The 23,858-nt window shown below is 42.7% G+C and overlaps 1 protein-coding gene across 2 annotated transcripts in view; it reads left to right on the forward strand.

Annotated features, from left to right (window-relative positions):
• Positions 1-23,577, forward strand: part of FAR2 (fatty acyl-CoA reductase 2) — a 141,428-nt gene extending 117,851 nt beyond the window's left edge. For both annotated transcript variants that reach the window (XM_071551455.1, XM_071551456.1), the window contains exons 7-12: positions 1,371-1,489; positions 4,102-4,169; positions 11,198-11,369; positions 15,653-15,782; positions 17,223-17,350; positions 18,387-23,577. In XM_071551455.1, coding sequence (XP_071407556.1) covers positions 1,371-1,489; positions 4,102-4,169; positions 11,198-11,369; positions 15,653-15,782; positions 17,223-17,350; positions 18,387-18,549 — 780 coding nt within the window. In that variant the 3' untranslated portion in view covers positions 18,550-23,577. The remainder of the gene's footprint in view (positions 1-1,370; positions 1,490-4,101; positions 4,170-11,197; positions 11,370-15,652; positions 15,783-17,222; positions 17,351-18,386) is intronic.
• Positions 23,578-23,858: the final 281 nt, after the last annotated feature.

Below are 23,858 nucleotides of genomic sequence, written 5' to 3' on the forward strand. Positions count from 1 at the left end.
GGGGAAAGGAGGAGGACAACAACCAAAAAGACCCCAATAGGTTAAATGCCTCCCAAAGAGGAAATGCAGTGTCCCTTAGTCTACCAATGACCAGTAGACAGTGGCATGTGCGTTACAAGTTGACCGCAAGTCTTAAATGCTTTTTAATAACTTTTTTTCTCAGGCTTCAGGCAAGGGGTTTTGCACAAGTAGGCACTTCCTTTCTAGTTTCTGTAGAAAAACTTGATCTATTCTATAATGGAATGGGAGTTTCGGATTGGAAGGGGAAAACAAAAAGGCTACAACATTTCCTTTACACTAACTTTCAAATATTGATGGATGTGTAGAGCATATTCTTTTGCCCCTTCACTCAGTCTTTCCCTCTGCTTTTGAAGGGATCTAAATTATAACAGCTTTTTTTTTCCTTCCTTGCCTCACTAGTGCTTTTATCCTCTCAGATTTTAACCTGGGTCCTCAGCTTCACTGCATTATTTCCCACCTGAGAAATAACTTGACTGCAACCTTGACTCTGCCATGGAGGGTTTCTTTTTTTATGTGCTCTGTTCAGCCCTTACAACTGACACACCAGGTGAAGTTCCTTCACCCCATTTCACCTCCGTGTTTCTCCACTCCTAAGTTGCCCTCTCTGATTCAGTCTGCCATGCTGTTGCCATCTGTTGCCATGTCTCTGCTGTGGAACCTCCAAAGATTCTAAATGTCATCGTGAGAACCCCTTAATAAGCATTCCAGGTTAAATACATATATTTCGGGGAGCCTGATCCCCTGATAAATGCACTTCCAACCAAAGCAAAATGAAAATTTTCTGTTCTTGCTTCTTGTTCTCTTTGGTTGTCAGCACATTATGTTTTACAATCATTCCTTTCCTGAGTTTGGTTGAGTGGTGAGCTCTTCAAAGCAGGGACTGTTGTCTTTGTGCTTAACAGACACAGCTTTGGAAAAGAGGAAGGTGGGAATACATCCAAAGGGAAAGGAGTCAATGTTTCATAAAGCCTGCTGGTGTAATTTCCAAAGTGACTGTGTTTAAAGGGAAGCTAAGCCCTCTGTCTGCCTGTCATGTAGGGAAGTGTAACTTCAGGCATCACTGGGAATTTTACATCAGTAAATTCAGATATATTTCTTTCCTGTTAAGTTTTAAATAAAGTCTCCCAGCTATTCTTGATACACAGCACAAGTGTCATGACATTTCAGACTTCCCAGTGGGATCCACGTGATACCAATATTTGTCACAGAAACCAAGTAATCTTCTGCAGCACGTGCCTGGCTTGAAAACAACCAGTGTGGCAGTCTGCCCTTGGTCCATGCTGATGAAATCTCATCAGTGAAATATTAGCACAGACCAAAGTTGGTGACTGTTTCCCTTTGTCCCACAGGCAGGCAAAGGGATCCTGAGGACCGTCATCGCCAACAACGAAGCAGTGGCCGACATGGTCCCAGTGGACGTTGCTGCCAACCTCACCCTGGCAGCAGGGTGGTACACGGCCGTGCACAGGTGGGAAGAGACTCTTGGGTTTGGCCAGGCATGGACATTTATACCCTGTCCCAGCACTTTAAAGGCAACCAGAAGCTAATTGGAAACCTGGACAAGAGGCTGGTTGATTTGTTTTGTAGGTTGCATTTCCTTCCCTGGGTTGGCCAGGACTAAGAGTGTAGAAGAAGGAGTAAAGGTAGATTTTAGAGTTGGGAAATCTCTAAAGCTACAGATAAGACCTGACCTGTTTCTTGGTACAATCTAGGCTTAGCTGACACATCTGTCTCTCAGAAGTCTCTTTTCTTAAGGCCAAGAGCTTTGCAGCAGCTGTTTTTGGGTCTCTTTTCCCACTGAGTCGCTTTCCAAATGTCTTCTAGAGTTTTCTTGGTAAAAATTCACTGCATGTTTCCTTGGAAAACACTGCACAATATAAATATATTCTGGACTTATATGATACAGGTTATGTGATCTAAAAAAAATCTCCCTTCTTTGCATTTTTGAGAAGGGTATATATAAGTAACAGTAAGGCTTTAAGGTGTTTTCCTATGAAATTGTGGCCTGACCTTAAATCATTAGGTAGGAAGTGCTACAGAGTAAACCACATGAATTATTCTGGAGGTTTATGCAACTCTGCAAAAGCAGTACCAGGCAACTAAAAGGCAGAAGTACTTTGCTTTGAAAGTCAGAGTAAGCCCTCTGAGCTGAGGGTAGAAGAGAGCTACATACATTAAGCTAAATACAGGCATCCTAAAAGGACCTTGAAGGGCAGCTCACCAGCAATAAAGATTTATTTTTGTCACTGTTTTGTCCCCTTCCATCAGCAACAAAGAAAGCAGCGTGGTCTGGGAAAAATAAACAGAGCTTCCCCTTGGGGAAGCTTCTCCCTCCATGCACACCAGAGAGCCTCCAGATAAAGGAGGCAACTGCCTGTCCATAGAGCTGGAAAAGGAGATGATCACGTGCCGATGGACTGGACCTCAGCACACAGGGAGACTTCCTGGCTCTAGCCATGGTTGGAGAAGTGTTGTTTTTCTAAGTTCTTACTGGTGAAAGATGTATGGTTTTAATCTGGTTCCCACAAAATTATCAGGCTAAAGGAGCAATTGCAGAATTTGATTTAAAGCTTTGGGTACAACCCCAAGGTTAGCAATCTGTGTACAAAAATCGAGCCTGAGCATCCTGCAAATTTGATTTCTCTGAGAGAGTTTCAGGTTTAGGTGCTGTCTTCAAGAATAGCATGTATGGTTTAAATTTTTTTTTTCAAATCATTTAATTTGAAAGTTGGTATCCTTCAGGGCAGGTGACATTACCAACAGAAATTAGATTCTGCACAGTGTAGAAGCACTACAAAGCTCCACAGTCCATCAAGGTCACTGACTCAGCTGGAGTGTGAAGAAGGGGAAAAAATCAACAGGGAGGGACCCTTCACTGGAAGCTGGGAAAATGGAGAAATCCTCCTGAATGGTGTTTAATGGGCCTGACCCACTGGAGAAATGGCAGTTTGTGCTTTCGTTTCAGGGCACTTTCCATCAGGCTCTGTGTGTAGCTCAGCACGAGGTGAGTTTTCTCAATGTGCCAGATTTAGTCCTTCCTGAGTTGCCAAATTGATTTCCATAGTGCAGTTTCTCACATTTAAGGACACAGACTCAGAGCCTGACAAGTCAGGCCTAACCATGCCTAAGAGTCTGCTAAGGGTTAGTGAGAATGATTTACATAGAGGCAAATGTCATAACTTCAAACTAAGAAAAGCACGATCAAAACTGCAGTATCCAAATGCATTTTTCAAGTGTACAAGAAGACAAATGCTGTATTGGTGTCATCACTTGCACCCTTGGCAAGGCAGGCTTAGATCAAGAGAACTGTTAGACTAATTCTTGCCTTGTCTTGAAGGAAGAAATAAAACCAGTATGATCTATGTTTAGTTCCACGCCCCAAAACACAAACTTTGGTGGGTATGAAAATGAGAATTTTGCTGAAATTGATTGATTTTGTAATCACTACCCTAGCAAAGGCAGTTTAAAAGTGGCTCAAATCATATCCGTTAAGTAAATGATCGCAAAATACAGTGTGTCCCTGAGGTTGCCTTGAGTCAATTGTTTACTATATACTCAGAGTAACTAGCTTTTTTTTTTTTTTGCAAATCAGGAATTTGTCAGTGTGCATATTTTCCTTATAATTTTTATAGTTTTGTATGATAGATGGGTTTCTTAAACCCCATCTCTCTTTATAAACTTCATATGCTTTCCAGAATCTGACTGAATCTTACAACAACTTCATATTTTACACGGTATTTTCATCTGTGATGGCCGAGGGGTGAAGGCATTGGACTCAAAATCCAGTAGGGATTCCCTAAGCACGTCTGAATCCTGCTCACAGCAAGAGGGTTTGGGGGCTCTGAGCCACCAGGTTTAGAGGCATTGTCCCTGCCTACAGCAGGCAGCTAGGATGAGATGATCTTTAAAGTCCCTCCCAACCAAACCATTCTATGATTCCAGGATGACAAATGTCCTCTTCTGCGTTTTTAAAGAGCTGATTGTCACTGTTTCTTGGGCCCTTAAATTTAATGCTCCATTAATAAAGCTTTGGGTGCTTTTCTTCACATCTTAAAATAATACTTCTTTTTTTTTTTTCAGACCAAAAAACATGTTGGTGTACAACTGCACAATAGGTGGAATCAACCCTTTCTTCTGGGGAGAAATTGGTAAGGTCTAACTTAAATCCAGAATATTGTGTTCCCCACACTGTCAAATGTCAATAGGATTCCTCAGGCAGGCTTTGAAAAAGTGGTTTCTAGTATTTAGGTGGCATTCAGTGTCTGCCATTCCAATGTGTGTGGGAGGCCCAGCTGCAGTCAGTGAGGGTTCAGTGAGGAAAAGCTCCTGGTGCTGAGCATTCAGCTCAGGAAAACCTCTGTTCAACTTTCATTGTGGATATTACCATGGAATAACCCACCAAAAAGCATTCTTGGCTGCTCTGAGGTTTCAAAGTGGTTGAAAAAAGGAACAGAGAACCACCTCCTTTAAATCTATGAGAAGCTCCTCTGTGTAAGCCTAACAGGAGTTTCCGGGTTTTGGGTTCTTTTCCTTTTAAATAATTTGCAGAATCTGTCATAGAATGTTGAGCGTTGGAAGATCATCTTGTTCCACACCCTGCCATGGGCAGGGACACCTTCCACTAGCCCAGGTTGCTCAGAGCCCCATCCAGCCTGGCCTTGGACACTTCCAGGAATGGGGCAGCCACAGATTCTCTGGGAAACCTGTGCCAGGGCCTCCCCACCCTCACAGGGAATTTCTTCCTAATTTCTAACCTAAATTTCCCCTCTTCCAATTTGTACCCGTTACTCCCCGTCCTTGTTAGAACATTGATAGTGAATGAAAAGTTGTATATTATTAGCACTGGTACAGGTTGCCCAGAGAAGCTTTGGATGTCCCATTCCTGGAAGTGTTCAAGGCCAAGTTGGATGGGACCTGGATCAACCTGGTCTGGTGGAAGGTGTCCCTGCCCATGGCAGGGGGGTGGGAAAAGATGATCTTTAAGGTCCTTTCCAACCCAAACCATTCTACGATTCTGTGGCATTATGGAAGTGAAGTGGTCTTACTTCCTCTTTCTGTGCAGAAAATTCTGAACAGAAATAACTGGTGTACGCTTCAGAAGGCAAACTTTGAGATGACAGTTGTGCTTCAAGAATAGTTTGCCTTTTGATCATGAATTTTGTCAGTAAAAAAGATCAAATTGTTTTCATGCCTGACTTTACTTCAAGTGGATGTACTTCCAAGGCAGGGGGAAAAGAAAGGGAGACAAATCCTGACACCCTTATAATGGAAAACTCCTGTTGAAGCCAAGCAACAGAATTTGGCTCAGCTGTGTACTGTGAAATACTACAGACAGACAGTACAGAAGTGCAAGCATGATTTGCTTTCTGTTATGCATTCATTTGTATCTTTGTGCTTTAAATACAGGAGGCTGAAAATCACCACTGTGGTGTTCCACTTCTCAGCCTTTGCTTTGCTTTTGTGCTTGCATTATTTATGTGGCAAACTAAGTAAGCAGAGAATCAGACTATAATTGCATTGACAGAACAAATGTCTTAACCGTGGTACTTGATCAAGTGGTCTAGCAGGTAAGAGGTTTTAGCAACTGCCTTGAGTACTAAGAACATCACACCAAGTTCCTGGCAATTTATTTTTTTTATGAGAGATAAAATCTTGTGGTTAGTTGCAGATTTTTTGTGGCTTTTTCACAGGAGTGAATGCAAAGCTCTTCATAGGCTGCTACCTCAGCAACAGACACCATAGCACTGCTACCTGAGGTTTGCATTTCTTAACCCATTGTCAGTGTAAATTTACTGGTGAAAACAGCACTGTATTAGTGCATTATAATTGCTCTTATTCTGTATCTCTGCTAATAACTGTGAATTTAGCAATGAAATCATCTGGGGGCAGCACAAGCTTCCACAAGCAGGTCAGCTGTGTGATGGGACTGATTTTTTTCTCTTTGGGTGACACTGTGGAGCTTTTTCTATCACGTGTTGTAGCCACAGTTTTCCTTAGAACAGTGTCCTGCAGCGAATTAGGATAGAGTACTCAAGTGCAAAATTTTGTCTTTAAAGATGTTGCATGGTTTAAGAAATGAGTTGGGGAAAGATTTACTGTATCAGGATGTTCTGGCTGCACCTATCCAGTCTTGAGTTCTCTGTTCAGTTTCCTACCAATTTCTTTTTGGTCAACAGACATAATTCTAAAATCTTCTTTGTATATGAGAGAAACTTTTATCAACCCATTCATATCACTTTCTGTGCCCACTCCCTCTTTCTGGCTTCTGGGCAGCCAGTCTCATGGCATGCACTTCCAACAGGCCTTTCAGAGCCATCACCTCTTAAATATAGTTACCATTGAGTAGTCTAGGCCCTAGTTCCAGTTCCTAGGTCCCAGAAGGACCAAACTTCACCCACCAGTTCCCTCCTTCCCAGTGGAGCAACATGTGCTACTGGAATTGTCACCTTCTTTTAAAAGCCTGTTTCCAGTTGTGTTGAGCTCTGTCAGCCTTTCAGGTTGAAATACTTGAGGCCAGGTCTCCACCTCTTGTGAAGGTCAAAAAAACTACACGATCCCAGTTACAGGGACAAAACTGGAATTCTTTATTGAACATTCGACCACAATTTAAAGGACTTGGGGCTAGGATATGTTAACAAGGAGGATGGATTATGGTAACATATGTTAACTAGGGGATTATACAAGTTTTGGCTAGCTTGCACAATTAGTTAATATTTTCTCTAACAAGGATTTACATGGGGGGAAGAAAACAAAGGGTTTCAACATGAATTGATAACATTCATCTTAAAATCCATCTCTGTCTTGGAGCCAGAGGCAGCTAATCAGCATGGTTGAACATCAACAGGCCTTGTTGTTCTTAGTGATGGGATTTTGTTCATCTCTAAATTCCTAGAACCCGACAACCTCCACTGGTTTTTCAGATTTTTTAGTTTTAACTCAATGTGAAAAACTGTTTGATCCAAATATACAGGAGGCACATAATCAGCAGAGGGAAAGAGAATCTGTTCATGGAGTCTGGGAAGTCAGACTGGCACAGGGTCTCTGATTGATCGTCTAGGTGGAGGGTCATGAGAGAGAGTGAAAGCTTCCGAGAGACCAGGATGGGATATAGGACTCACCTGGCATGGGACTGGTGGGGAATGGGAGTCACCTGGCAAGGGATTGAATGTTTTAGGGCAAATCTGACATGGGATTCTCAGAGGGGAGATTCTGGGCTACCTGGATAGGGAGACCTACACCAGGATCAGCTGTAGGACTGACAGGTGAACACAACAAGGTAGGGATTTTTCAAGGGGAGGGGAGGAAAGGAGAGAAAGATCAAACAGAGGAATTGAAACTGGATCAGGCTGAGCATACCCAGGGTGGGGAACAGAAGTGACTGGGCCAGCAACATTTTGAGTACAAAGGTGATGAGCGTGGAGGGAGAGAAGGAGATCTAGAAAAGAGCTCATGCCTAAATATCCATTGCAACCCAGTTTTTCCTAGAGCTCTCCAGACACAGACAAAAGCTAACGTTAAAGGAACCTTAACTGATTTATTTCTTTTCCAAATAATGCTGTGCCTTGAGATTTTTTCCTTACTTTCTTGTTATTTTCCCTGCTGTTACAAAAATGTGGTCAGACAACTAAATATTAATCTGAAGAAGTATATTCTGCTTTGCTGCAATGTATGTCTTGTTCGTCTGACCTTGTGAAGTACATATTACAATTCGTCCTCAAAAGTAAACCTTAAAGCAGGCTGTAAAATGGTGTTTGGTGTGGGAAAACTTCATTTCAGTTTATCCTTGATGGTCTACCCAGGCAAGACTGCTGTCTGATTCTCTCGCTTCAAAATCTGCCTTGGAGCTGCATTTTTGTGCTGTGGTTGAAGGGGAAAGAGCACCGACCCACTAAGTTGTTTCAGTAGCTCCTAGAGGTGACATGTTCCTGGTTTGGGGTTTTCTCAGCCATCTGATTCTTTCTCTCCAAAACAAACTGTTGAAGCATAAGAGACTTGCTGAGTTGAAACCTTTCCAGAAGTTTGGAGGCAGAGCAATTGTGCTGAATCAGTGCAAGCCAGGGCAAGAGAGGTTCACAAAGAAAACTCCCATAGCATTAACTGTTCCGAGTTACACAATGCCAGTGTTTTTCCAACTTCCTCCCAGCATGTCTTTCAGGTTGGTCTCACTGATGACTTTTGTGCATCTCAGAACAAAACCACTTTCAGTCCTGACTTCCAGAATTTTTCCTGATTTCTCAGCAGGTATCTCATCTGCTCTTGGCATATGTGCTTCTCACACCAAACTCTATCACAGCATAGTACTCTAGCTCCTTTACTACAGATACATTTTCTGCTACAAGCCTTAAGTAGCCAAGATGACCAGGGTGTTGCTGATTTGTGTGAACTTAGTGTATGGCTGATGATCTGAACTGATAAGGACTGTGTTTTCCATGTGCTGATTAGCTCTTTCTTGCTTTCCTGGCCAAAGATAGAAAAAATACAAAGAGAAAAGTAATGTCTTTAACATGGTTCCAAAGAGAAACCTTCTCAACCAGTTTACAGCTGAAAACTACATCCTCTGCAGTATGTTAACATCAGAATTTGAATAAACAGCTATAAATATATTCTGCAGACATTATCAAAACCATCACCATTTAAAAAGTATGAGTGGTTCCCAGTTAAGCTGATGGGTTTCCCTTAGGAAATAACCTGACCAAATGAAACTAAATGAATTTAAATATTGATAAGCTAATGAGAATGTATAGATAACCTGGGATGTAAAGTGCCTCTTGGAGAAGCTTCCTAAAGGGGAGAAACAGCAGAGTTTATGGGACTGCCTCCTGACCCATGAGCTACTTGGATGGGCACAGATACAGAGCCTGCTCCAAACTGGGAACAGATCTCTTTCTGTTTAAGCCAGCTGTAACTTTGTCAAGGTATAACTCCTCTTGCAGTGTTTGGACAGAGACAGACTGCCAAGAGCTGGGCCAGAACAGTGCCTTTCTTCCCAGCAGCCCATTCCAAACAGCTTATCACCACCCCTCTGCCAGGAGTAATCACCTTTCCAAACCTTCAGGAAAACCACTGCAGCAAGCCCTGCCTGCCATCTGCATGGGAAACTTTAAACAGGAGGTTTTTGCTAATCCTTGCCATTTTGTAAGAACATGCTGCAAAGGGGAGGATTTCTCTACCACAGCCCACAAGATGACCACAAGATAACCACATTGCTGCAGTATGGCCACATGGAACAGAAGGGATGGCAGTGAGTTTTAGCTGTTTAGATGCAAGATGAGTTCCAGGAAACCAGTATTCAGCTATTAAACTTGCAGTGTACAAGATACAAAATCAATGAACGCACTAAAATTAAATTGCACTACTTTAAAAGTCTTTGGTGTCTCAGCATAGCATCTAAGTGGCTAACAAGTCTCCCTTGGTTGCTACTACTTAGAAGAAGTACAGCAAAAGTCACTGCTTGAAGTGCAGTAATCAGCTGACCACAGACACATGAGAGTCCTGCCTGAATGTTATGATTGAAATCTGCTTATCTGAGGATGATCTGGGTGTTTCTTGGGACTTGCAAATTCTCATCTGATTCTATTTGTAACATAAGCTTAGAGCCTAAACTATAATATGAGCACAGATTGATGTCATTAACTCCCAAATCAATTTTTTAAAAAGTGAAAAAAGTCCACATATTCTTCTTTCTTGAGCTCAGTGGTGCTCAGGAATAGGAGCACCATCTGTTTATCAGTCTCGAGGATGATAGTCCTATATTCAACTACTGCAGTTCTATTAAGCCTCTGCAATATGCAAATGCCCCAGATAGGCACACGTTGTGGCACTGTGCCATTGCAGGAGCTCAAAATCAGACCAAACATATTTTGTGCCTTAACATGCAAAGGGAATGGAAGATTATCACCCTGTCAATTGTTTCTGAGTTAAGAGTACAGGACAATTTGCTGCCTTAGAGCATCCAGAGCTCTTTTGAAAATGGGCTGAGGTATTTGTTGTTGGTCAGATGTGGTTTGAAAGGATATAATGAAGGCTTCTGAGAGGCAGCACTCTGTGTATGTAAGGGATCTGTCCCTGACTCAGACTAACACAGACATCAGCCCCTTTGAAAAATCTGATTAGAAATTAAATGTCATTTTTGTTTTCTACTAGCAGATCACAGATATGAAGAAATGTTCATAGAATTATAGAATCATAGAATCGATTGGGTTGGAAAAGACCTCCAAGATCATCGAGTCCAACCCTTGGTCCAACTCCAGTCCATTTACTAGATCATGGCACTCAGCACCACGTCCAGTCTGCGTTTAAAAATCTCTAGGGATGGTGAATCCACCACCTCTCTGGGCAGCCCATTCCAATGCCTGATTACTCTCTCTGTAAAGAATTTTTTTCTGATATCCAACTTAAATTTCCCCTGGCAGAGCTTAAGCCCGTGCCCCCTTGTTCTATTGCTGAGTGCCTGGGAGAAGAGACCAGCCCCCACCTGGCTAGAACTTCCCTTCAGGTAGTTCTAGACAGTACTGAGGTCACCTCTCAGCCTCCTCTTCTCCAGGCTAAACAACCCCAGCTCCCTCAGCCTCTCCCCACAGCACTTGTGCTCCAGTCCCTTCCCCAGCCTTGTTGCTCTTCTCTGGACTCGCTCCAGCATCTCAATATCCTTTCTGAACTGAGGGGCCCAGAACTGAACACAGTACTCAAGGTGTGGCCTCACCAACGCAGAGTACAGGGGAAGGATCACTTCCCTGGTCCTGCTGGTCACGCTATTTTTGAGACAGGACAGGATCCCATTGGCCTTCTTGGCCACCTGGGCACACTGTTGGCTCATGTTGAGCTTCCTGTCACACCTACCAATTTCTTTTACATCTGCTGTGGGTGAAAGCAGAACTGCAGTTCCTTGAAACAGTTCAGGCTACAACTGCCTGGTTTTCCTCCTTTACATTTTGGTGTTTTGATAAGGAGGTTTTTATCCAGAGTGGGATTGTGTTTCAAACAGGCAGTAGGTGGAGTCAGTGGTTTTCATGGCAGAAGGGACAATGAGATGATCTTGCCCAAGCCCTGGTTACATAGTTCAGAGGACTGTGGGCTGAAGGTGTTAAGCTCAGTAACTTGGTCTGTATTTCATGCAGCTGTAGTTGTGCCCAACTGGAATTGAGTGATCCTGAGTTAAATGCCTGTTCCCTTGCAGGGCAGCATGTCTTGTCCACATTCAAAAGGAACCCTCTGGAGCAGGCCTTCCGAGCACCCAATGCTATCATGACATCCAGCTACTTGATAAACCAGTACTGGATCACGGTCAGCCACAAGGCACCGGCCATTCTCTACGACCTGTACATGAGGCTCACGGGGAGGAAGCCCAGGTAAGGAACGATGCCTTCAGCCTCCTGCACTCCTGCCACAGTTGTGGAGAGCAGATCTCTAACCTGTGATGACAACTGGCTGCCTTAGCCTGGAGCCCTTGATTGTCTTCCCATCTCCTTGCCCTGAGAAAAAGAAAGCAAATGCATGACAGTGGCTAAGCACAGTCTATGGCTCCCACCCTTTCCACTAGCTGGGAAACAACATAACTTTTAAACACAGTTTTACGTGCTTCAGACATTTCCAAGGCAGGACTGTCCTCTGTACAGCCAGTTCTTCACCACTGCAACTTCCCAATGTGATTATCCCTCTCTGTCATGGCCTTGCATAAGGACTTGGGACTAGCAAGGTTTAGAACATCCCAGCTAATACATTTTTTTCCCTGTAAGTCAGATGCATAATTAGCAGTTTCCAGCACCCCGAAATCTGAGAAGCAGTTGTTTCTGAAAATGATTAAATTCTGAATTGTATTTAGGAGGGCAGCTTACCATTACAGGTGGTATTTGAGCCTTGGCAGAGTTACGGGTCGGAGGAACAGTGATATCCATGTCCCCTGTGCAAGGAATCCTTGTGTAAGTAACATAACTCCAGACATTATCCTCCTTTAGTCCCTGCCACCACAGAGGAGAATTTATTGTGCAGCATGAGAACAGCATGCCAGCACTGTGTGGATGTCAGCTGCTCTTGTGCTCCTCTGCTAGTTAGGAAGCTGGATTCAGCTCTTTGCAGGGAATTCCCTGACTGGTCTATTGCTTGAATTTCCCCCTGATGTCCTGCTATGGAGGGGAGTCAGTCCATAAAAAGACTTCCAGTTATCCAGGAGGCAAGCATTACCCTAGAAACAGAGGTAAGCTAAAAATGAGCAGGAATAGGTTGGGATCTCCAAGCTCTGTTGAAATGGGCAGCAGTAAGATCTTGGCACCGCCATTACAATTGACATTTCTTTTCATAAAGTTGATTTGCATAAGTAACCAATGGACATTGCCCACAACACTGTACTTAAATGTCAAACAGACCTCAGCATGATCTGAACTCTGAGATTTGTAACCTGAGCAAACATGGCCCAGCAATGAAGTTGTGAGTTTACCAAGTCTTTTTCTTTTCTTTTTTTTAATATAATTCCCCTTTTCTTTTTATGCTCTACTTAAGCTCATCCAGGCATTGGTGCAATGTGGTAGAAAGCATAGAAGCAGCTCATTCTTTATTCTTTTCCCAGCTAACTAAATATCAAACCTTTATGGTCTAAGGGCAATAAGCTGCATCAAATAATAAAAAGAACCCAAACAGTTGACTGAGTCACTGAACCTGCTTTAAAATTTCCCTTTAGTTTTTCTGTCTGCTTCAAACAAAACACCTAGGCTTCCCTCTCTTCCCATTTGTCACTCCCATCCATTGAAGTACAAGCCATCTTCATGGCAGTTTCTGGAATTCTCCCCATAACCCTGTGCCAGATTGGCAAGCAGAAAGGAGAGATTTTTTTTTCCAGAACCAAGACTCAGGCTTCAGATCTCTACTGTATCCATACTCCTTGTAAAGTGATGGGTTATCATATGGAAAAGTTGTCTGGGAGCTGGTTATGATTTTGTAAGGCCTACTGTATATTCAGGACCAGCCAATGACCTTCGCTAATTTGAATTACAGAGTATTTCAGAGGAACTGAGCTGCAGTTCCTCCTGTAGTTGTCACATGCAGTATTCCTGTCTGCCAATGGATAGGTACAGGAGTCATCTCCTTTATTTTTAGACTGCTGTATACTGCCTCTCTTGAGAAGCTTATTTTAGGTGTAACCTCATTTCACATAAATTGCCAGATGTCAAATAAAACTGCCCTAAATGGCTTGCTGTGAGTGCTGCACATCCACTCATGACTTGGAGCATAATGTGGTTTATATCATAAGCAGTCTCTTGGGACAATCTGTCACACCTGAGAATCTGCTCTTGCAAGGCACTGTAGGGGAGAAAATAAAGAAATCATTGCTGTAAACATTTTTCTAGAAGACAAGATGCATTTCTGAAGTGTAACTTTTTAAGGCTATAGTGACAGCTAATACTTGCTTTATTCCTCTCAGTTCCTTCACAGTGGAGACTTCTCTGTCAGAAACCTTTGCCATCACCTCTCACAGAGGCTGCAGAAAAATGTTTCTGCTGGGTTGGCATTTTTAGTAGACATTTCCTTCATCTGCATTAGTCAGTATTGGAATCGATTCATATATTGAATCACAACATTTGAGCTCCACCTGCTAACATGAAACACTTTTCATAGTTACCTCTTCAGATGCTTCTTTTCTCTTTTTGACCCTTACTTTTAGCCACCTAGAGATGTTGCTTTGGTTAGATCTACAGTCAGAGCTTACTCTGCTCACATGGACAGCGGGCCATGGGGACAGCCTGTTTTCACAGCATGAGCAGGAGCACACTGTTGATTCTCTTTTTTTTTTTTTGTGGTAGATTCCATTAGTGCTAAGTGCTTTAAAGCTATTTATGACTTTTGGGGAGCCACTTTGAGGGGCAACTTCAGACCTTTGTAGCCTATGTTTCCCAAGTTCCTAAAAGGTAGTGAAATATTCTCAAAGCTTTGCCCCATAGTACTTGCTTACACAGGCACAATCAGGAAGATTAACCTGAAATGGTTTTAGAGTAGTTTAGATAAAGTGCATTCAATCAATGTGTACCTAATTGCTGAGAATGAGGGTTCCTTTGCTTCTGAAATGAAAGGCACTTTAATTCTGAGTGCCTGTGTGAGGTTGTAGAGCTCTTTCAGATGGCCTTGGGAAGGCTGCACAGCTCTCCTCTGAACTAATGGACTCATTGTGTCTCTCTGTGCAGTTCTCAGTGCTTATCATGGTGGCAGTGCCGTCTGCGTGGGGACAGGCCAGCCTGGCACCATTGTCCCCCAGACTGCCACCTTGTATTTGTCACAGCAACTGTGTTACCCTCTGGGCAGCTCAAAGGTTCTCATGAAAACAGCTCTGTTTTCCACAGAAATCAGCCCTTTAATGCCTTCTCTCACCCTTATCCAGTCTGAGGGAACAGGGTGTTCTCTCAAAATTGACCAAGCACTGTACATCACTCTTCAAAGCAACAGCCAGAGGCTTTTTGTACTCACGACCATTAGGAAAGCTGTAAAATAATGCTGCAATAGGACAGCATTACTGTCATCCACTTTTATATAAAAAATGAATAATAAGAAAAGGCCAAGACACATGAGAGACCTGAACCTATGTTTTCAGGGTCCCTGTTAAGCTGTTGTGCCCCTGAAGCAAGACAAGAAAGATGTGTTGGAGTGAGTCCAGAGGAGGGCCATAAAGATGATCAGAGGGCTGGAGCACCTTTCCTGTGAAGACAGGTTGAGAGAGCCAGGACTTTTCAGCCTGGACACAAGAAGCAGCTTTCCAGCACCTAAAGGGGGCCAATAGGAAAGATGGGGGGGGACTCTATCATGGAGTGTAATCATAGGATGATAGGTAATGGGTTTGAACTGAAAGTAGATTTAGGTTAGATATTAGAAGAAGAAAATTTTTTACTATGAGGTGGTAAGACACCGGTACAGGTTACCCAGAGAAGCTGTGGCTGCCCCAACCCTGGAAGTGTCCAAGGCCAGGTTGGATGGGGCTCTGAGCAATCTGGTCTAGTGGAAGGTGCCCCTGCCCATGGCAGGGGGTGGAATGAGATGATCTTTAAAGTCCCTTCCAACCCAAACCATTCTGTGATTCTCTGATTATATCTGAAAACTGAAGTTGAGCTTGTCCATACTGCAGATGTAGTCACTTCTGTACTGGAGCTAATTCCAAAAGTCAGAGCCTTGTTTCAGCAGACAGCTCAAGCTTGAGAACAGAAGAGAGTTTGTGTGGTGAAAGGAGAAGCATCCACCTCAGGAGGCAAGCAATACACTCTTGTGGTTTTGCAATCTACTGTGCAGGCTTCATCCCAGTCCAGATGGCTCCACACATGGTACATGAGGTAGATGTGGCTTCCAACCCTTGTTTCAGGATTCAGCCCTTTCCATTTCCAACCCTAGTTCAGACCAGTAAGTCAGACATCAGTGGAAAATACATATTTGCACCTGTGTTTCAACCAACAACAACAAAAGCTGGGCAGCATTAGGCTCTAGACCTCAGCTGGAGCCATTCAGACTTGCTGAGCATGTTCTCAGCCTAGTGAGCACCAATGCAGTGCTGCTGAGGAACTGCCATGGTTATTCAGCTGGAAACACTGACAGAACCAAGCAACAGCTCTGCACAAGGTCAGGCTTCCTGTTCACCTCTGACCCTCCTCCTTTGTTTCAGAATGATGAAAATTTTCAATCGACTGCACAAGTCTATGACACTCCTGGAGTATTTCTCCACCCAGTCCTGGACTTGGTCTTCAGATAATATGAATATGTTAATGAGTCAGCTTAACACAGAGGACAAAAAGGTAAGTAAGTCCTGAATATGGATTGCTGGTCTCCAGTTCTGTTCATCTGCAGCAGTTATTTTTGGTGTATTGTTGAGCTTTTGAGTGACATCCAGTTGACTGGAATTTACTTTAACCTGAAATAATTTATTTCCTCATTTTATTAAATAACTTATCAAGGACTTGTCATTTATTACAGGAAAATGTTTTCTTCTGAGCTGATACTCTTTTTTGTGAGATAGGCCAATCACTGAAGTCTCTCCAGTTAACACAGCAGCTGTGGTGGGTGATCCAGATGGAAATGACTTGAAAGACTTTGACACTTTCATCCACATCACTTTTGAGGGCACTGCCTAAGGAAATTTAATGAACACAGTGTATTACCTTGAACAATATGAAAAAAGTTCCTGTTTTATTCAAGTCCCCAAAGAGCAATTAATTTTCAGTATGTCAAGCTCTGTTGTAGTCTTTATATGTTTGATGTACTACTCTGTAAAAATGAGATTGTAACTGGAAGAGTAGATTTGTGATAAGCTTTGAAGCACCTTCGGTCATCATCTCTTTGCAAAGAGGTACTTAGGCATTCACATCAACTGCTTTCACTCACTCACATCATGAAATTTTTGCAGACACTCCAAGTAGCAGAATCCAGTTTTCTTCCCTAGTCTGCAGAGGGAGTGCATGAAGCAAATTCTGATTTCTCAGGGCAGTGGCACTACAGCAGGTGTAGAGGGAACCTAATAGTAGGATAGGACCTGGTTGTGCTTGAGGAGACTGGAACTAGATGATCTTTAAAGGTCCCTTTGAACCCAACCCATTCTGTGATTCTGTGAAAACCTCTTCCTCTTTACAAAACCCTTTTTTGCTCGAATAGACAGACAACTGCCCAGAGTTTGCTAACAATTTGTCCAGGATAAGCATCTGAAATTAAGCTCTGCAATGAGATTTGGTTTTATGCCAAACACCAGAGTGACCTGTTACCTTGACTTTCATTGATTTAGCTGCTGAGAAAGAATGCAGCACAGCAGAAAGTAACACTGATGCAGAGGCACCTGTTGACTCAATCACCAGTTGATTTATTTACACATAATTCTACTGACACATAAAAACCACATGGAGGTTTTCATATTGAGTGGAATGCCATTTTTCTTCCATGACTTTGTGTGTTTATGTGTAGTGATACATGTATTTATGGGAAAATTGCCACCTGAAAGATAAACATCTTTATTTTCTGCCAGCTAACACTACATTTCTGCTTGCTTTGCCCAAATTCCTATCTGAGTAAGACATTAATCGATAGCCATGGAATCCAGTGCCCATGTCTTCTTGAAAACTTGGTGACTTGGAGAATTTCAGAGAGAGGGCCTTGTCAGCAGCAGAGGTCAATGAAGAATTGATGTTTAAAGAGAACTTGTTTTGAACTCTGGTGTTTAATTTTTGCTCTTTGTCTTTAAATCCCAGTTATACAACTTTGATGTTCGTGGGCTGCACTGGTCAGAATACATTGAGAGCTACTGCATAGGGACTAAGAAGTACTTGCTAAATGAGGACATGGCTGGAATTCCAGCAGCAAAGCAACATTTACGGAAGTAAGTCCTACCCAGTGACAAGGATGGCACCTCCTGGCTGCCCTGAATGGCATTTGAGGAAAATAATTCTAGTTACATTGCAGTAATTATTATTCTTGAATCATGTGAAGCTGAATAGCTTATTTCTTAGGCAGCAGTTTGCCAGTATTTACAAACATAGAATAATAGAATAGTTTGCCATAGCCAGGAATCCTAAACAGGATCATCATTTGTGGATCATTTTCTGAAGATTTGTAAGAACCTCAGTAACAGACTGCTCACTGCCTCATAGTCCAAACAGGCAGAGTGGTGTAGTGCAGTGATAAAGTTTACCTAAAAAAAAAAAAAAAAAAAACAGGGATTCTTACAAAAATTGCACCAGTCTCAAGGACTTTAGGTATGAAGGTTTTTTCCCATTGGTTAAGCACTGGGAAAGTGAGAATTGGAGAACTGCAGAAGCTTTTGCTCTACACAAAGAGGACACAATTATCAGCATCTTAAAAAGTCAATGATGCCATTGAAATAGAGGCAGTAAACTGCTCCTTCTCCCAAAAAACAATCCCAGTGCCAAAGTACTGCAAAAGCGAAGGCCATTTATGATTATTGAGTAATTTCACAATACTAAAGCTAAGGTTTCATCCAAATAAGAGAATCTTATTCACCAGCTCCTGTAAAGGTCCTCTAGCCTGGCACCAATCCTGCAAAGTGAAAAACAGCTAATATAACAAACCAAAGCAGAAGATAATGGACACAGCCTGTCATAAATAAAAACCTCTCAATATGACTTTATTCTGGTTTAAATGAGAGTACACAGAAAAATAGAGAACTCCAGTACACGTATTCCACCTATCCCATTAGCTATTCCCTATACTCTGACTTCACTTCAGTCCTTGGCAAGATGGCAGGGCCATCTTTGGCACAGTATCTTCACTAAGACAGGAGAGGAAAAAAGTTGTAAGTAGGATTTCCTCCAAAATTACCTGCAGGAAGTGAGGCAAGCTGGTAAGTTCTTGCTGTTTATGTCTTTCTCCATAAGGTGCCTCTTTGTCTTTCCCAGGCTGAGGAACATCCGATACGCGTTCAACACCACCCTCCTTGTGATCATCTGGCGCATCTTCATCGCCAGGTCACAGATGGCTCGGAACATCTGGTACTTTGTGGTGAGCCTCTGCTACAAGTTCCTTTCCTACTTCAGGGCATCCAGCACCCTCCGGCACTGAAGCCATCCATCAGCAACCAGCCTCTTCCAGAAGGACCTCCATCTCCTCTAATCAGCGACTGTGGGCATCGGGGTCTGACAGTAGCAGAAAAATCCACTCCTCCAACAGCAGCTGGCATTTATTGTGCACTGTTATATGTTCACCTTTTTAATTTAACTAATGCTTTAATACATGGTGGTCTTTCTTCCATAGGACCAGACCAATTTTTAAAGCCATAACTGAAGCTTTAGGAACAGGTCAAGCTGGAACCCTTCATCTAGAGTTTGATGTGCAAGAGTAAGGATTAACCGAAGTCATTATCTTCCCATGCACCACTACCTAGGCTATCTTAATCCCATCTTCTGCCTCAAAAGAGGCAAATTTCAAGTATATAACCTTGGCAGAAAAGGATGGCATCAGAGAATACCCAGCCAAGGAAATTAACCTGTAAGAGGTCTGCCTAAAGAGGCTGTTTCTTCATTCTCATTCATTGAAACGGTACCTTATTGAAAAAGCAAGATTTGACCTTTTCAGTTTTTCAAAACTTAGAGGGGGAAAAAGATGAGTTACACTAGGCCAGTGAACAGTTTTCAGATCTTGTCTTACACTGCTACTGAGGACTGATGCTTTCAAGCCATAACTGAAGACCCATAGAATTCATTCACGTGTGGTAACTCCACTCACAAGCTGCTTTCTTACAGAGAGGTCTCTCTTTCTCTCTGGTTAAGGTTTCAGTCTATTAAAAAATCCTCGTCTTTCATTTATCACATTTGCTCAGAACATTTTTGGGATCTTGAAAAATGCTGTATGAACTCTGAGGATGAAGAGAAGACTTCCTACAAGATTGAAGAAGAATTCAGAAACTCTATTATTTTTGAGGACTAGGTCTTTTTTTCCCCTTTGGATTTGTCTGCAGAAATCCTCTCTCCCTGTAAATCAATACCAACCTGTGCTTCATGCTTTCATTACAGCTAAATCACTTTACAATTGATCACTTCCACTGGCAAAGAAAGTGTAAGGACATGCATGGAGGAAGCACCATCGGGCCAGTTCTCCTGCCACTCCTGTCAGTAGGCATTAAAAGGTCTGCAGCTTGTTTTTGTTGAGAGTAAGCTGACTTTTGGGACTCAATGATCTAAAGGCCCAACCTAAATGACCCTGTGATTCTATGACTCCTCTGTGTTAACAGTCATGCACTTTGAAGAGTCCTAAAAAGGAACCCAAGGAACTTCCTAATGCTCATGGCACATAATGAAGTATGAATTCCTGTGGGGGCAGAGAGAGCGAGCTTTCTTAAAATACCTGTTGCAACAACAGCCTTAGTGCAACAGCAGCAAATTTATCTTGCTGTCAGATTTTCAGAGTCAAGTCTAATACTGAGGTATTTTTTATTCAGCTAACACTGAATAACCACTCTGAGATTATCAGACTTCAAAGCAGCTGGTTTTTGAAACAATGCAGCACCCAGTTTCTCTAGTCTTGTGTCATGCTGGCTGTGTGAAAAACTAATGCTACATCACAACAAAGTGGCACAGTTGCTCTTTTGCAAGCTGAGAATAGCAGAGTATTTACAAAGTTGTCATTCTTCAAAAATTATACTTGTTTTTGGCAGGGAAGGCAAGAGTGAGTTATGATGACAGTATATTTTTATCCTAGGCCTTCAAGGTAGTTCAGAAGTCTTTCTAAAGGTGCAAGGAATTAATCTTCCCCACAGGTCTAATTTCAAGCAATTCCCAAGGGATGACTGCAGCAGAACCTGGTCAAGAAACAATGGTGTCCAGAAAGGCAGAGCTCTGGCATTGCCTACCACAGATCTCTGTGTTCTTCACACATTACATCTGATCTATGATTAATTAGATCAAGCAACCAGTTTGCAAAGATGCAAATTTCTTAAACTCTTGCTTGGAAAATGTGCTTTTGAAAGGAAACTGGTGCTAGTTTTTAGCTGTGTGTTTTCCAGCTGCAGAAAGCTGCAGGGAATTCTGTGCAAGGTGTCACTGCCTGGGAAACCTGTGGGTTCAGGTGTTGGGGACCAGACATTTCATCTCCAGTGCTGCCATAGCAGTGTAAGTGAAGGTTAGTGGCTTTATACTTCACTACCTTGATGGGGCTGAGGCAGGTTGCTGTAGGGATTCCTCCTGAAAGGCTGAATTCCCTCAACTACATAATCAAGTCCTCAGGCACCTTACAGTCTTCTCATCTGAAAGGCCAAAAAACAAAGCAAGCTGAAACTGTAGGTGACTTTGAAACAAACCTCCATTCAAAAATTAGGAAATAAGTTTTAACTCGTATCCTAAAAGTCTTTTCCAAGTGCCTGCCTGATGTGCAAACAGAAGCAAGGGTGCAGGGTATCATAAATCTTCTGACAGACAGAAACTTGGGTCTCATGGAAAAGTCAAAGGTGCAGAGCTGCTACACCTACATCAGTCAGCTCTACAAAGTGCCAAGTGTCCCACCTTCCCTTCCCTAGCCATGCCATGCATTCCTCAAAATATCCCTATAGGCATTCACAGCTGTTTGCACAGGTTGTATTGTTCCAAGTCTCAGGTGTATCTTTGCTCACCTGAGCACATCGAGACCTGTTTTCTGGACACGCAAAAAGATGCTTCAGGTTTCACTCAGAACAACGTTGGTGTGATATCTTAGGGCTCTTCAGCATTTTACTTAGGGTAACAGCCACAGCAGATCTAGTACTGAAAAAACAGCAGGAGCTGCTCAGGGTGTTGGAAAAACACAGCTGTTGCAGATGATGTTTGCTCTTCTGGAGACCTTTGACAGCCCACACAGCACTGCCAGCAGCTGGCTCCAGAGCTCTGGCCTTGCCTGGGGTGGATCAAGCTGTTAGCTTGTCTAACACAGACATAATATGCAGGGAAACATGAATCTCTAATCCATTTTCTTGTGGCTTGAGATGCTTCCAGGTGATGGAACCACAGAAGTATTTCAGAAAACCTCAGTGGCGTGTGGCGATGGCCTTTGGGTGCCAGTTGTGACTGTCATCACAGAGAGCTGGGCCTGGCACAAGAACTTGGTCTCACCCCAAGCAGTGACTTACCTTTGATGGTTTACTCTGTGCTCCTCAGTGGATTTGTGCATGCTCTGGGGAAAATACCTAAAGCACCAAGTGACAGACACTTCTTTCCTTCTCTAGTCTCTCTTGCACTTTCATGTACACTCACAAGCTTTTGACAAAAGAAAAGCCAAATACAGCTGTTACTAAGTCAAATCAGACATCCTGTGGTGACCATGCGCAGATTAACACAACTCAGGAGGGTATAGTGCTCATGGCTGGAGGCTGGAGGCTTTAACACTTGTGAGCAGGTCTCAGGCCTTGTTAGTTGGTGGTTTTTCCATTGGTAGGCTGGTCAGTGCTGTGGGGAGGAGAGAGGAATAGGAGAGCATTGCTAGGCACAGAACATCCACCTCTGCAAGGGGTCAGAGAACTATGAGCTGTCAGACTCCAAGGACTCTACCCCAAGGAGTGGGAAAGAGAGAGATCTATCAGCATTTTGGTACCAGTTCAGTTTCTTGTAGTAGAACATCCAAACTAAAAGGCTCCTCTCTGCTTTGCCCAGCTACCTACAGGCAGCATAAAGAGCAATGCTGGCAGTCACAAAAGAAAACTCTGCCACAAGGCAGTAGAGTGGGATTATTTACTTGTACCCTGTGAACTTGCAGTGGTTCCGCTCTCTCACAGTGTCAGAAGCTGCAGAAATCACACAGAGCGCTGCAGAACCCAATGTGCTCATGTTTTGTTAATACTCTGCACACACACTGGTCTGTAGGCTACAGCTGGGACCTGCTGTGCCAAGGCAGTGAAACACTGAATACCATTTCACTGTCAAGCAGCAATGGGCAGAAGCTTGAAATTAACAAGTACCTTTTTTTTTTAATTAAATTGCGATAACGAAAAAACCCCACAGCAAATCCCTGAAATTAATCCCTGTTTAAACTGCCTTTTAACTGACAACCAACTTCCAGCATGTCTGTTACCAAAATAATAAAATTTCTCACCCCTCCACACTCTTCTATTCCAACAACTTTATTAAGAAAATGCAGTTGTTTCTTGGTAGAGATGCAAGGTAACAGACCTACTGGTCTATTACAGGTTGTTGGTCCATATCCCACCTCCTCAAGAAATTTGTTTGTAAGAAAACATGATTATTTATACCTGTGTTTATAGCTGCAAATTTCAGCACCAGACAACATACAGAGATGGTAAGTTGTGGAGCTCATACTGAAATGCAAGGCTGTGCTCGTTTGGTGTGCACTGTTCCACTTCAATTTAGGACAAAGTGATTAAAGCATAGCCCAGTTTCCAGCATAAAGGAAACCTGACCTGTAGTACTGTTAACCAATTCATTACCATGAATAAGCAACTGGGAAAAGAGGGAGGGGGGCATCCTTTTGTTTGTAAATAAGCTACAGCTTCATGGTCAAAAGCATGCTGTTGCTCTTTCAGCACTGACATCCTACTGCTGAAGGCAAGAATGAACTTTCAGTACAATTGGACCCTTTATTCTAGCACAGAATAAACAACATACTGTACATTCCCCAGAAGCCAACTGGTGAATATCCCATTACATGGTGCTAAATATTGGTATGAAGGTAGTATAGACTTATGAGAATTAAAATCCAACAAAAAAAGCATATTTGGGAAATAATTAAAGATGTACTACCCCACTTTTCTCTATTGCATAAAAGCCAACTCTAAATGAAATTGTTTTTTTCAGGTTAACATGAAACCACTTACAACAGGTTTCTCGTCCTTACATAATCTTGGCAGATCCCAGTTTATAGTAAAATATGTACTCTCCCACTGTCCAAAGTTTCTACAGTTCTATCTGCTATTTCTGTTTTCTTGTTAGCTATGAGACAACTTACTGTTATAAATCTTAATTAAAAAGTTTCTAATGTTAAGCCGTAACCTTTTGAGCTCTCAAATCAGATAAAATTATTAAATCACAAATTACGTGAACCTCAGCCATAAAACTGTTAATATGATGTTTATGTTTTTTGAGACATTTAATAAAATATTTTAAAACTATGGTCACTTCGCAGTGCTTAAGTTGCTGAAGGAGATGGTCGTTGCAGCTGAGCAGACAGAGGCTGCATCTCCAGCACATCTGTTCACATCTGTCGGTGGAACAGCAGCCCCACCTACAGGCAGCTGCACCACGAGCAAGGAGAGGGGCAACCCCAAATTTTAAAAGCTGTGACAGTGAGACTTTAACCTGGTGGGGCCTGTAAGAGTCCATCTCTGAGGAGTGTCCTGCAGACAGCGATCAGGACAGGTCTGCAGCAAAGACAAACTGGGAGTAACCCAACCA

This window comes from Pithys albifrons, chromosome 3, assembly GCF_047495875.1.
Source record: "Pithys albifrons albifrons isolate INPA30051 chromosome 3, PitAlb_v1, whole genome shotgun sequence".
In the NCBI taxonomy this organism is placed as follows: Eukaryota; Metazoa; Chordata; class Aves; order Passeriformes; family Thamnophilidae; genus Pithys; species Pithys albifrons.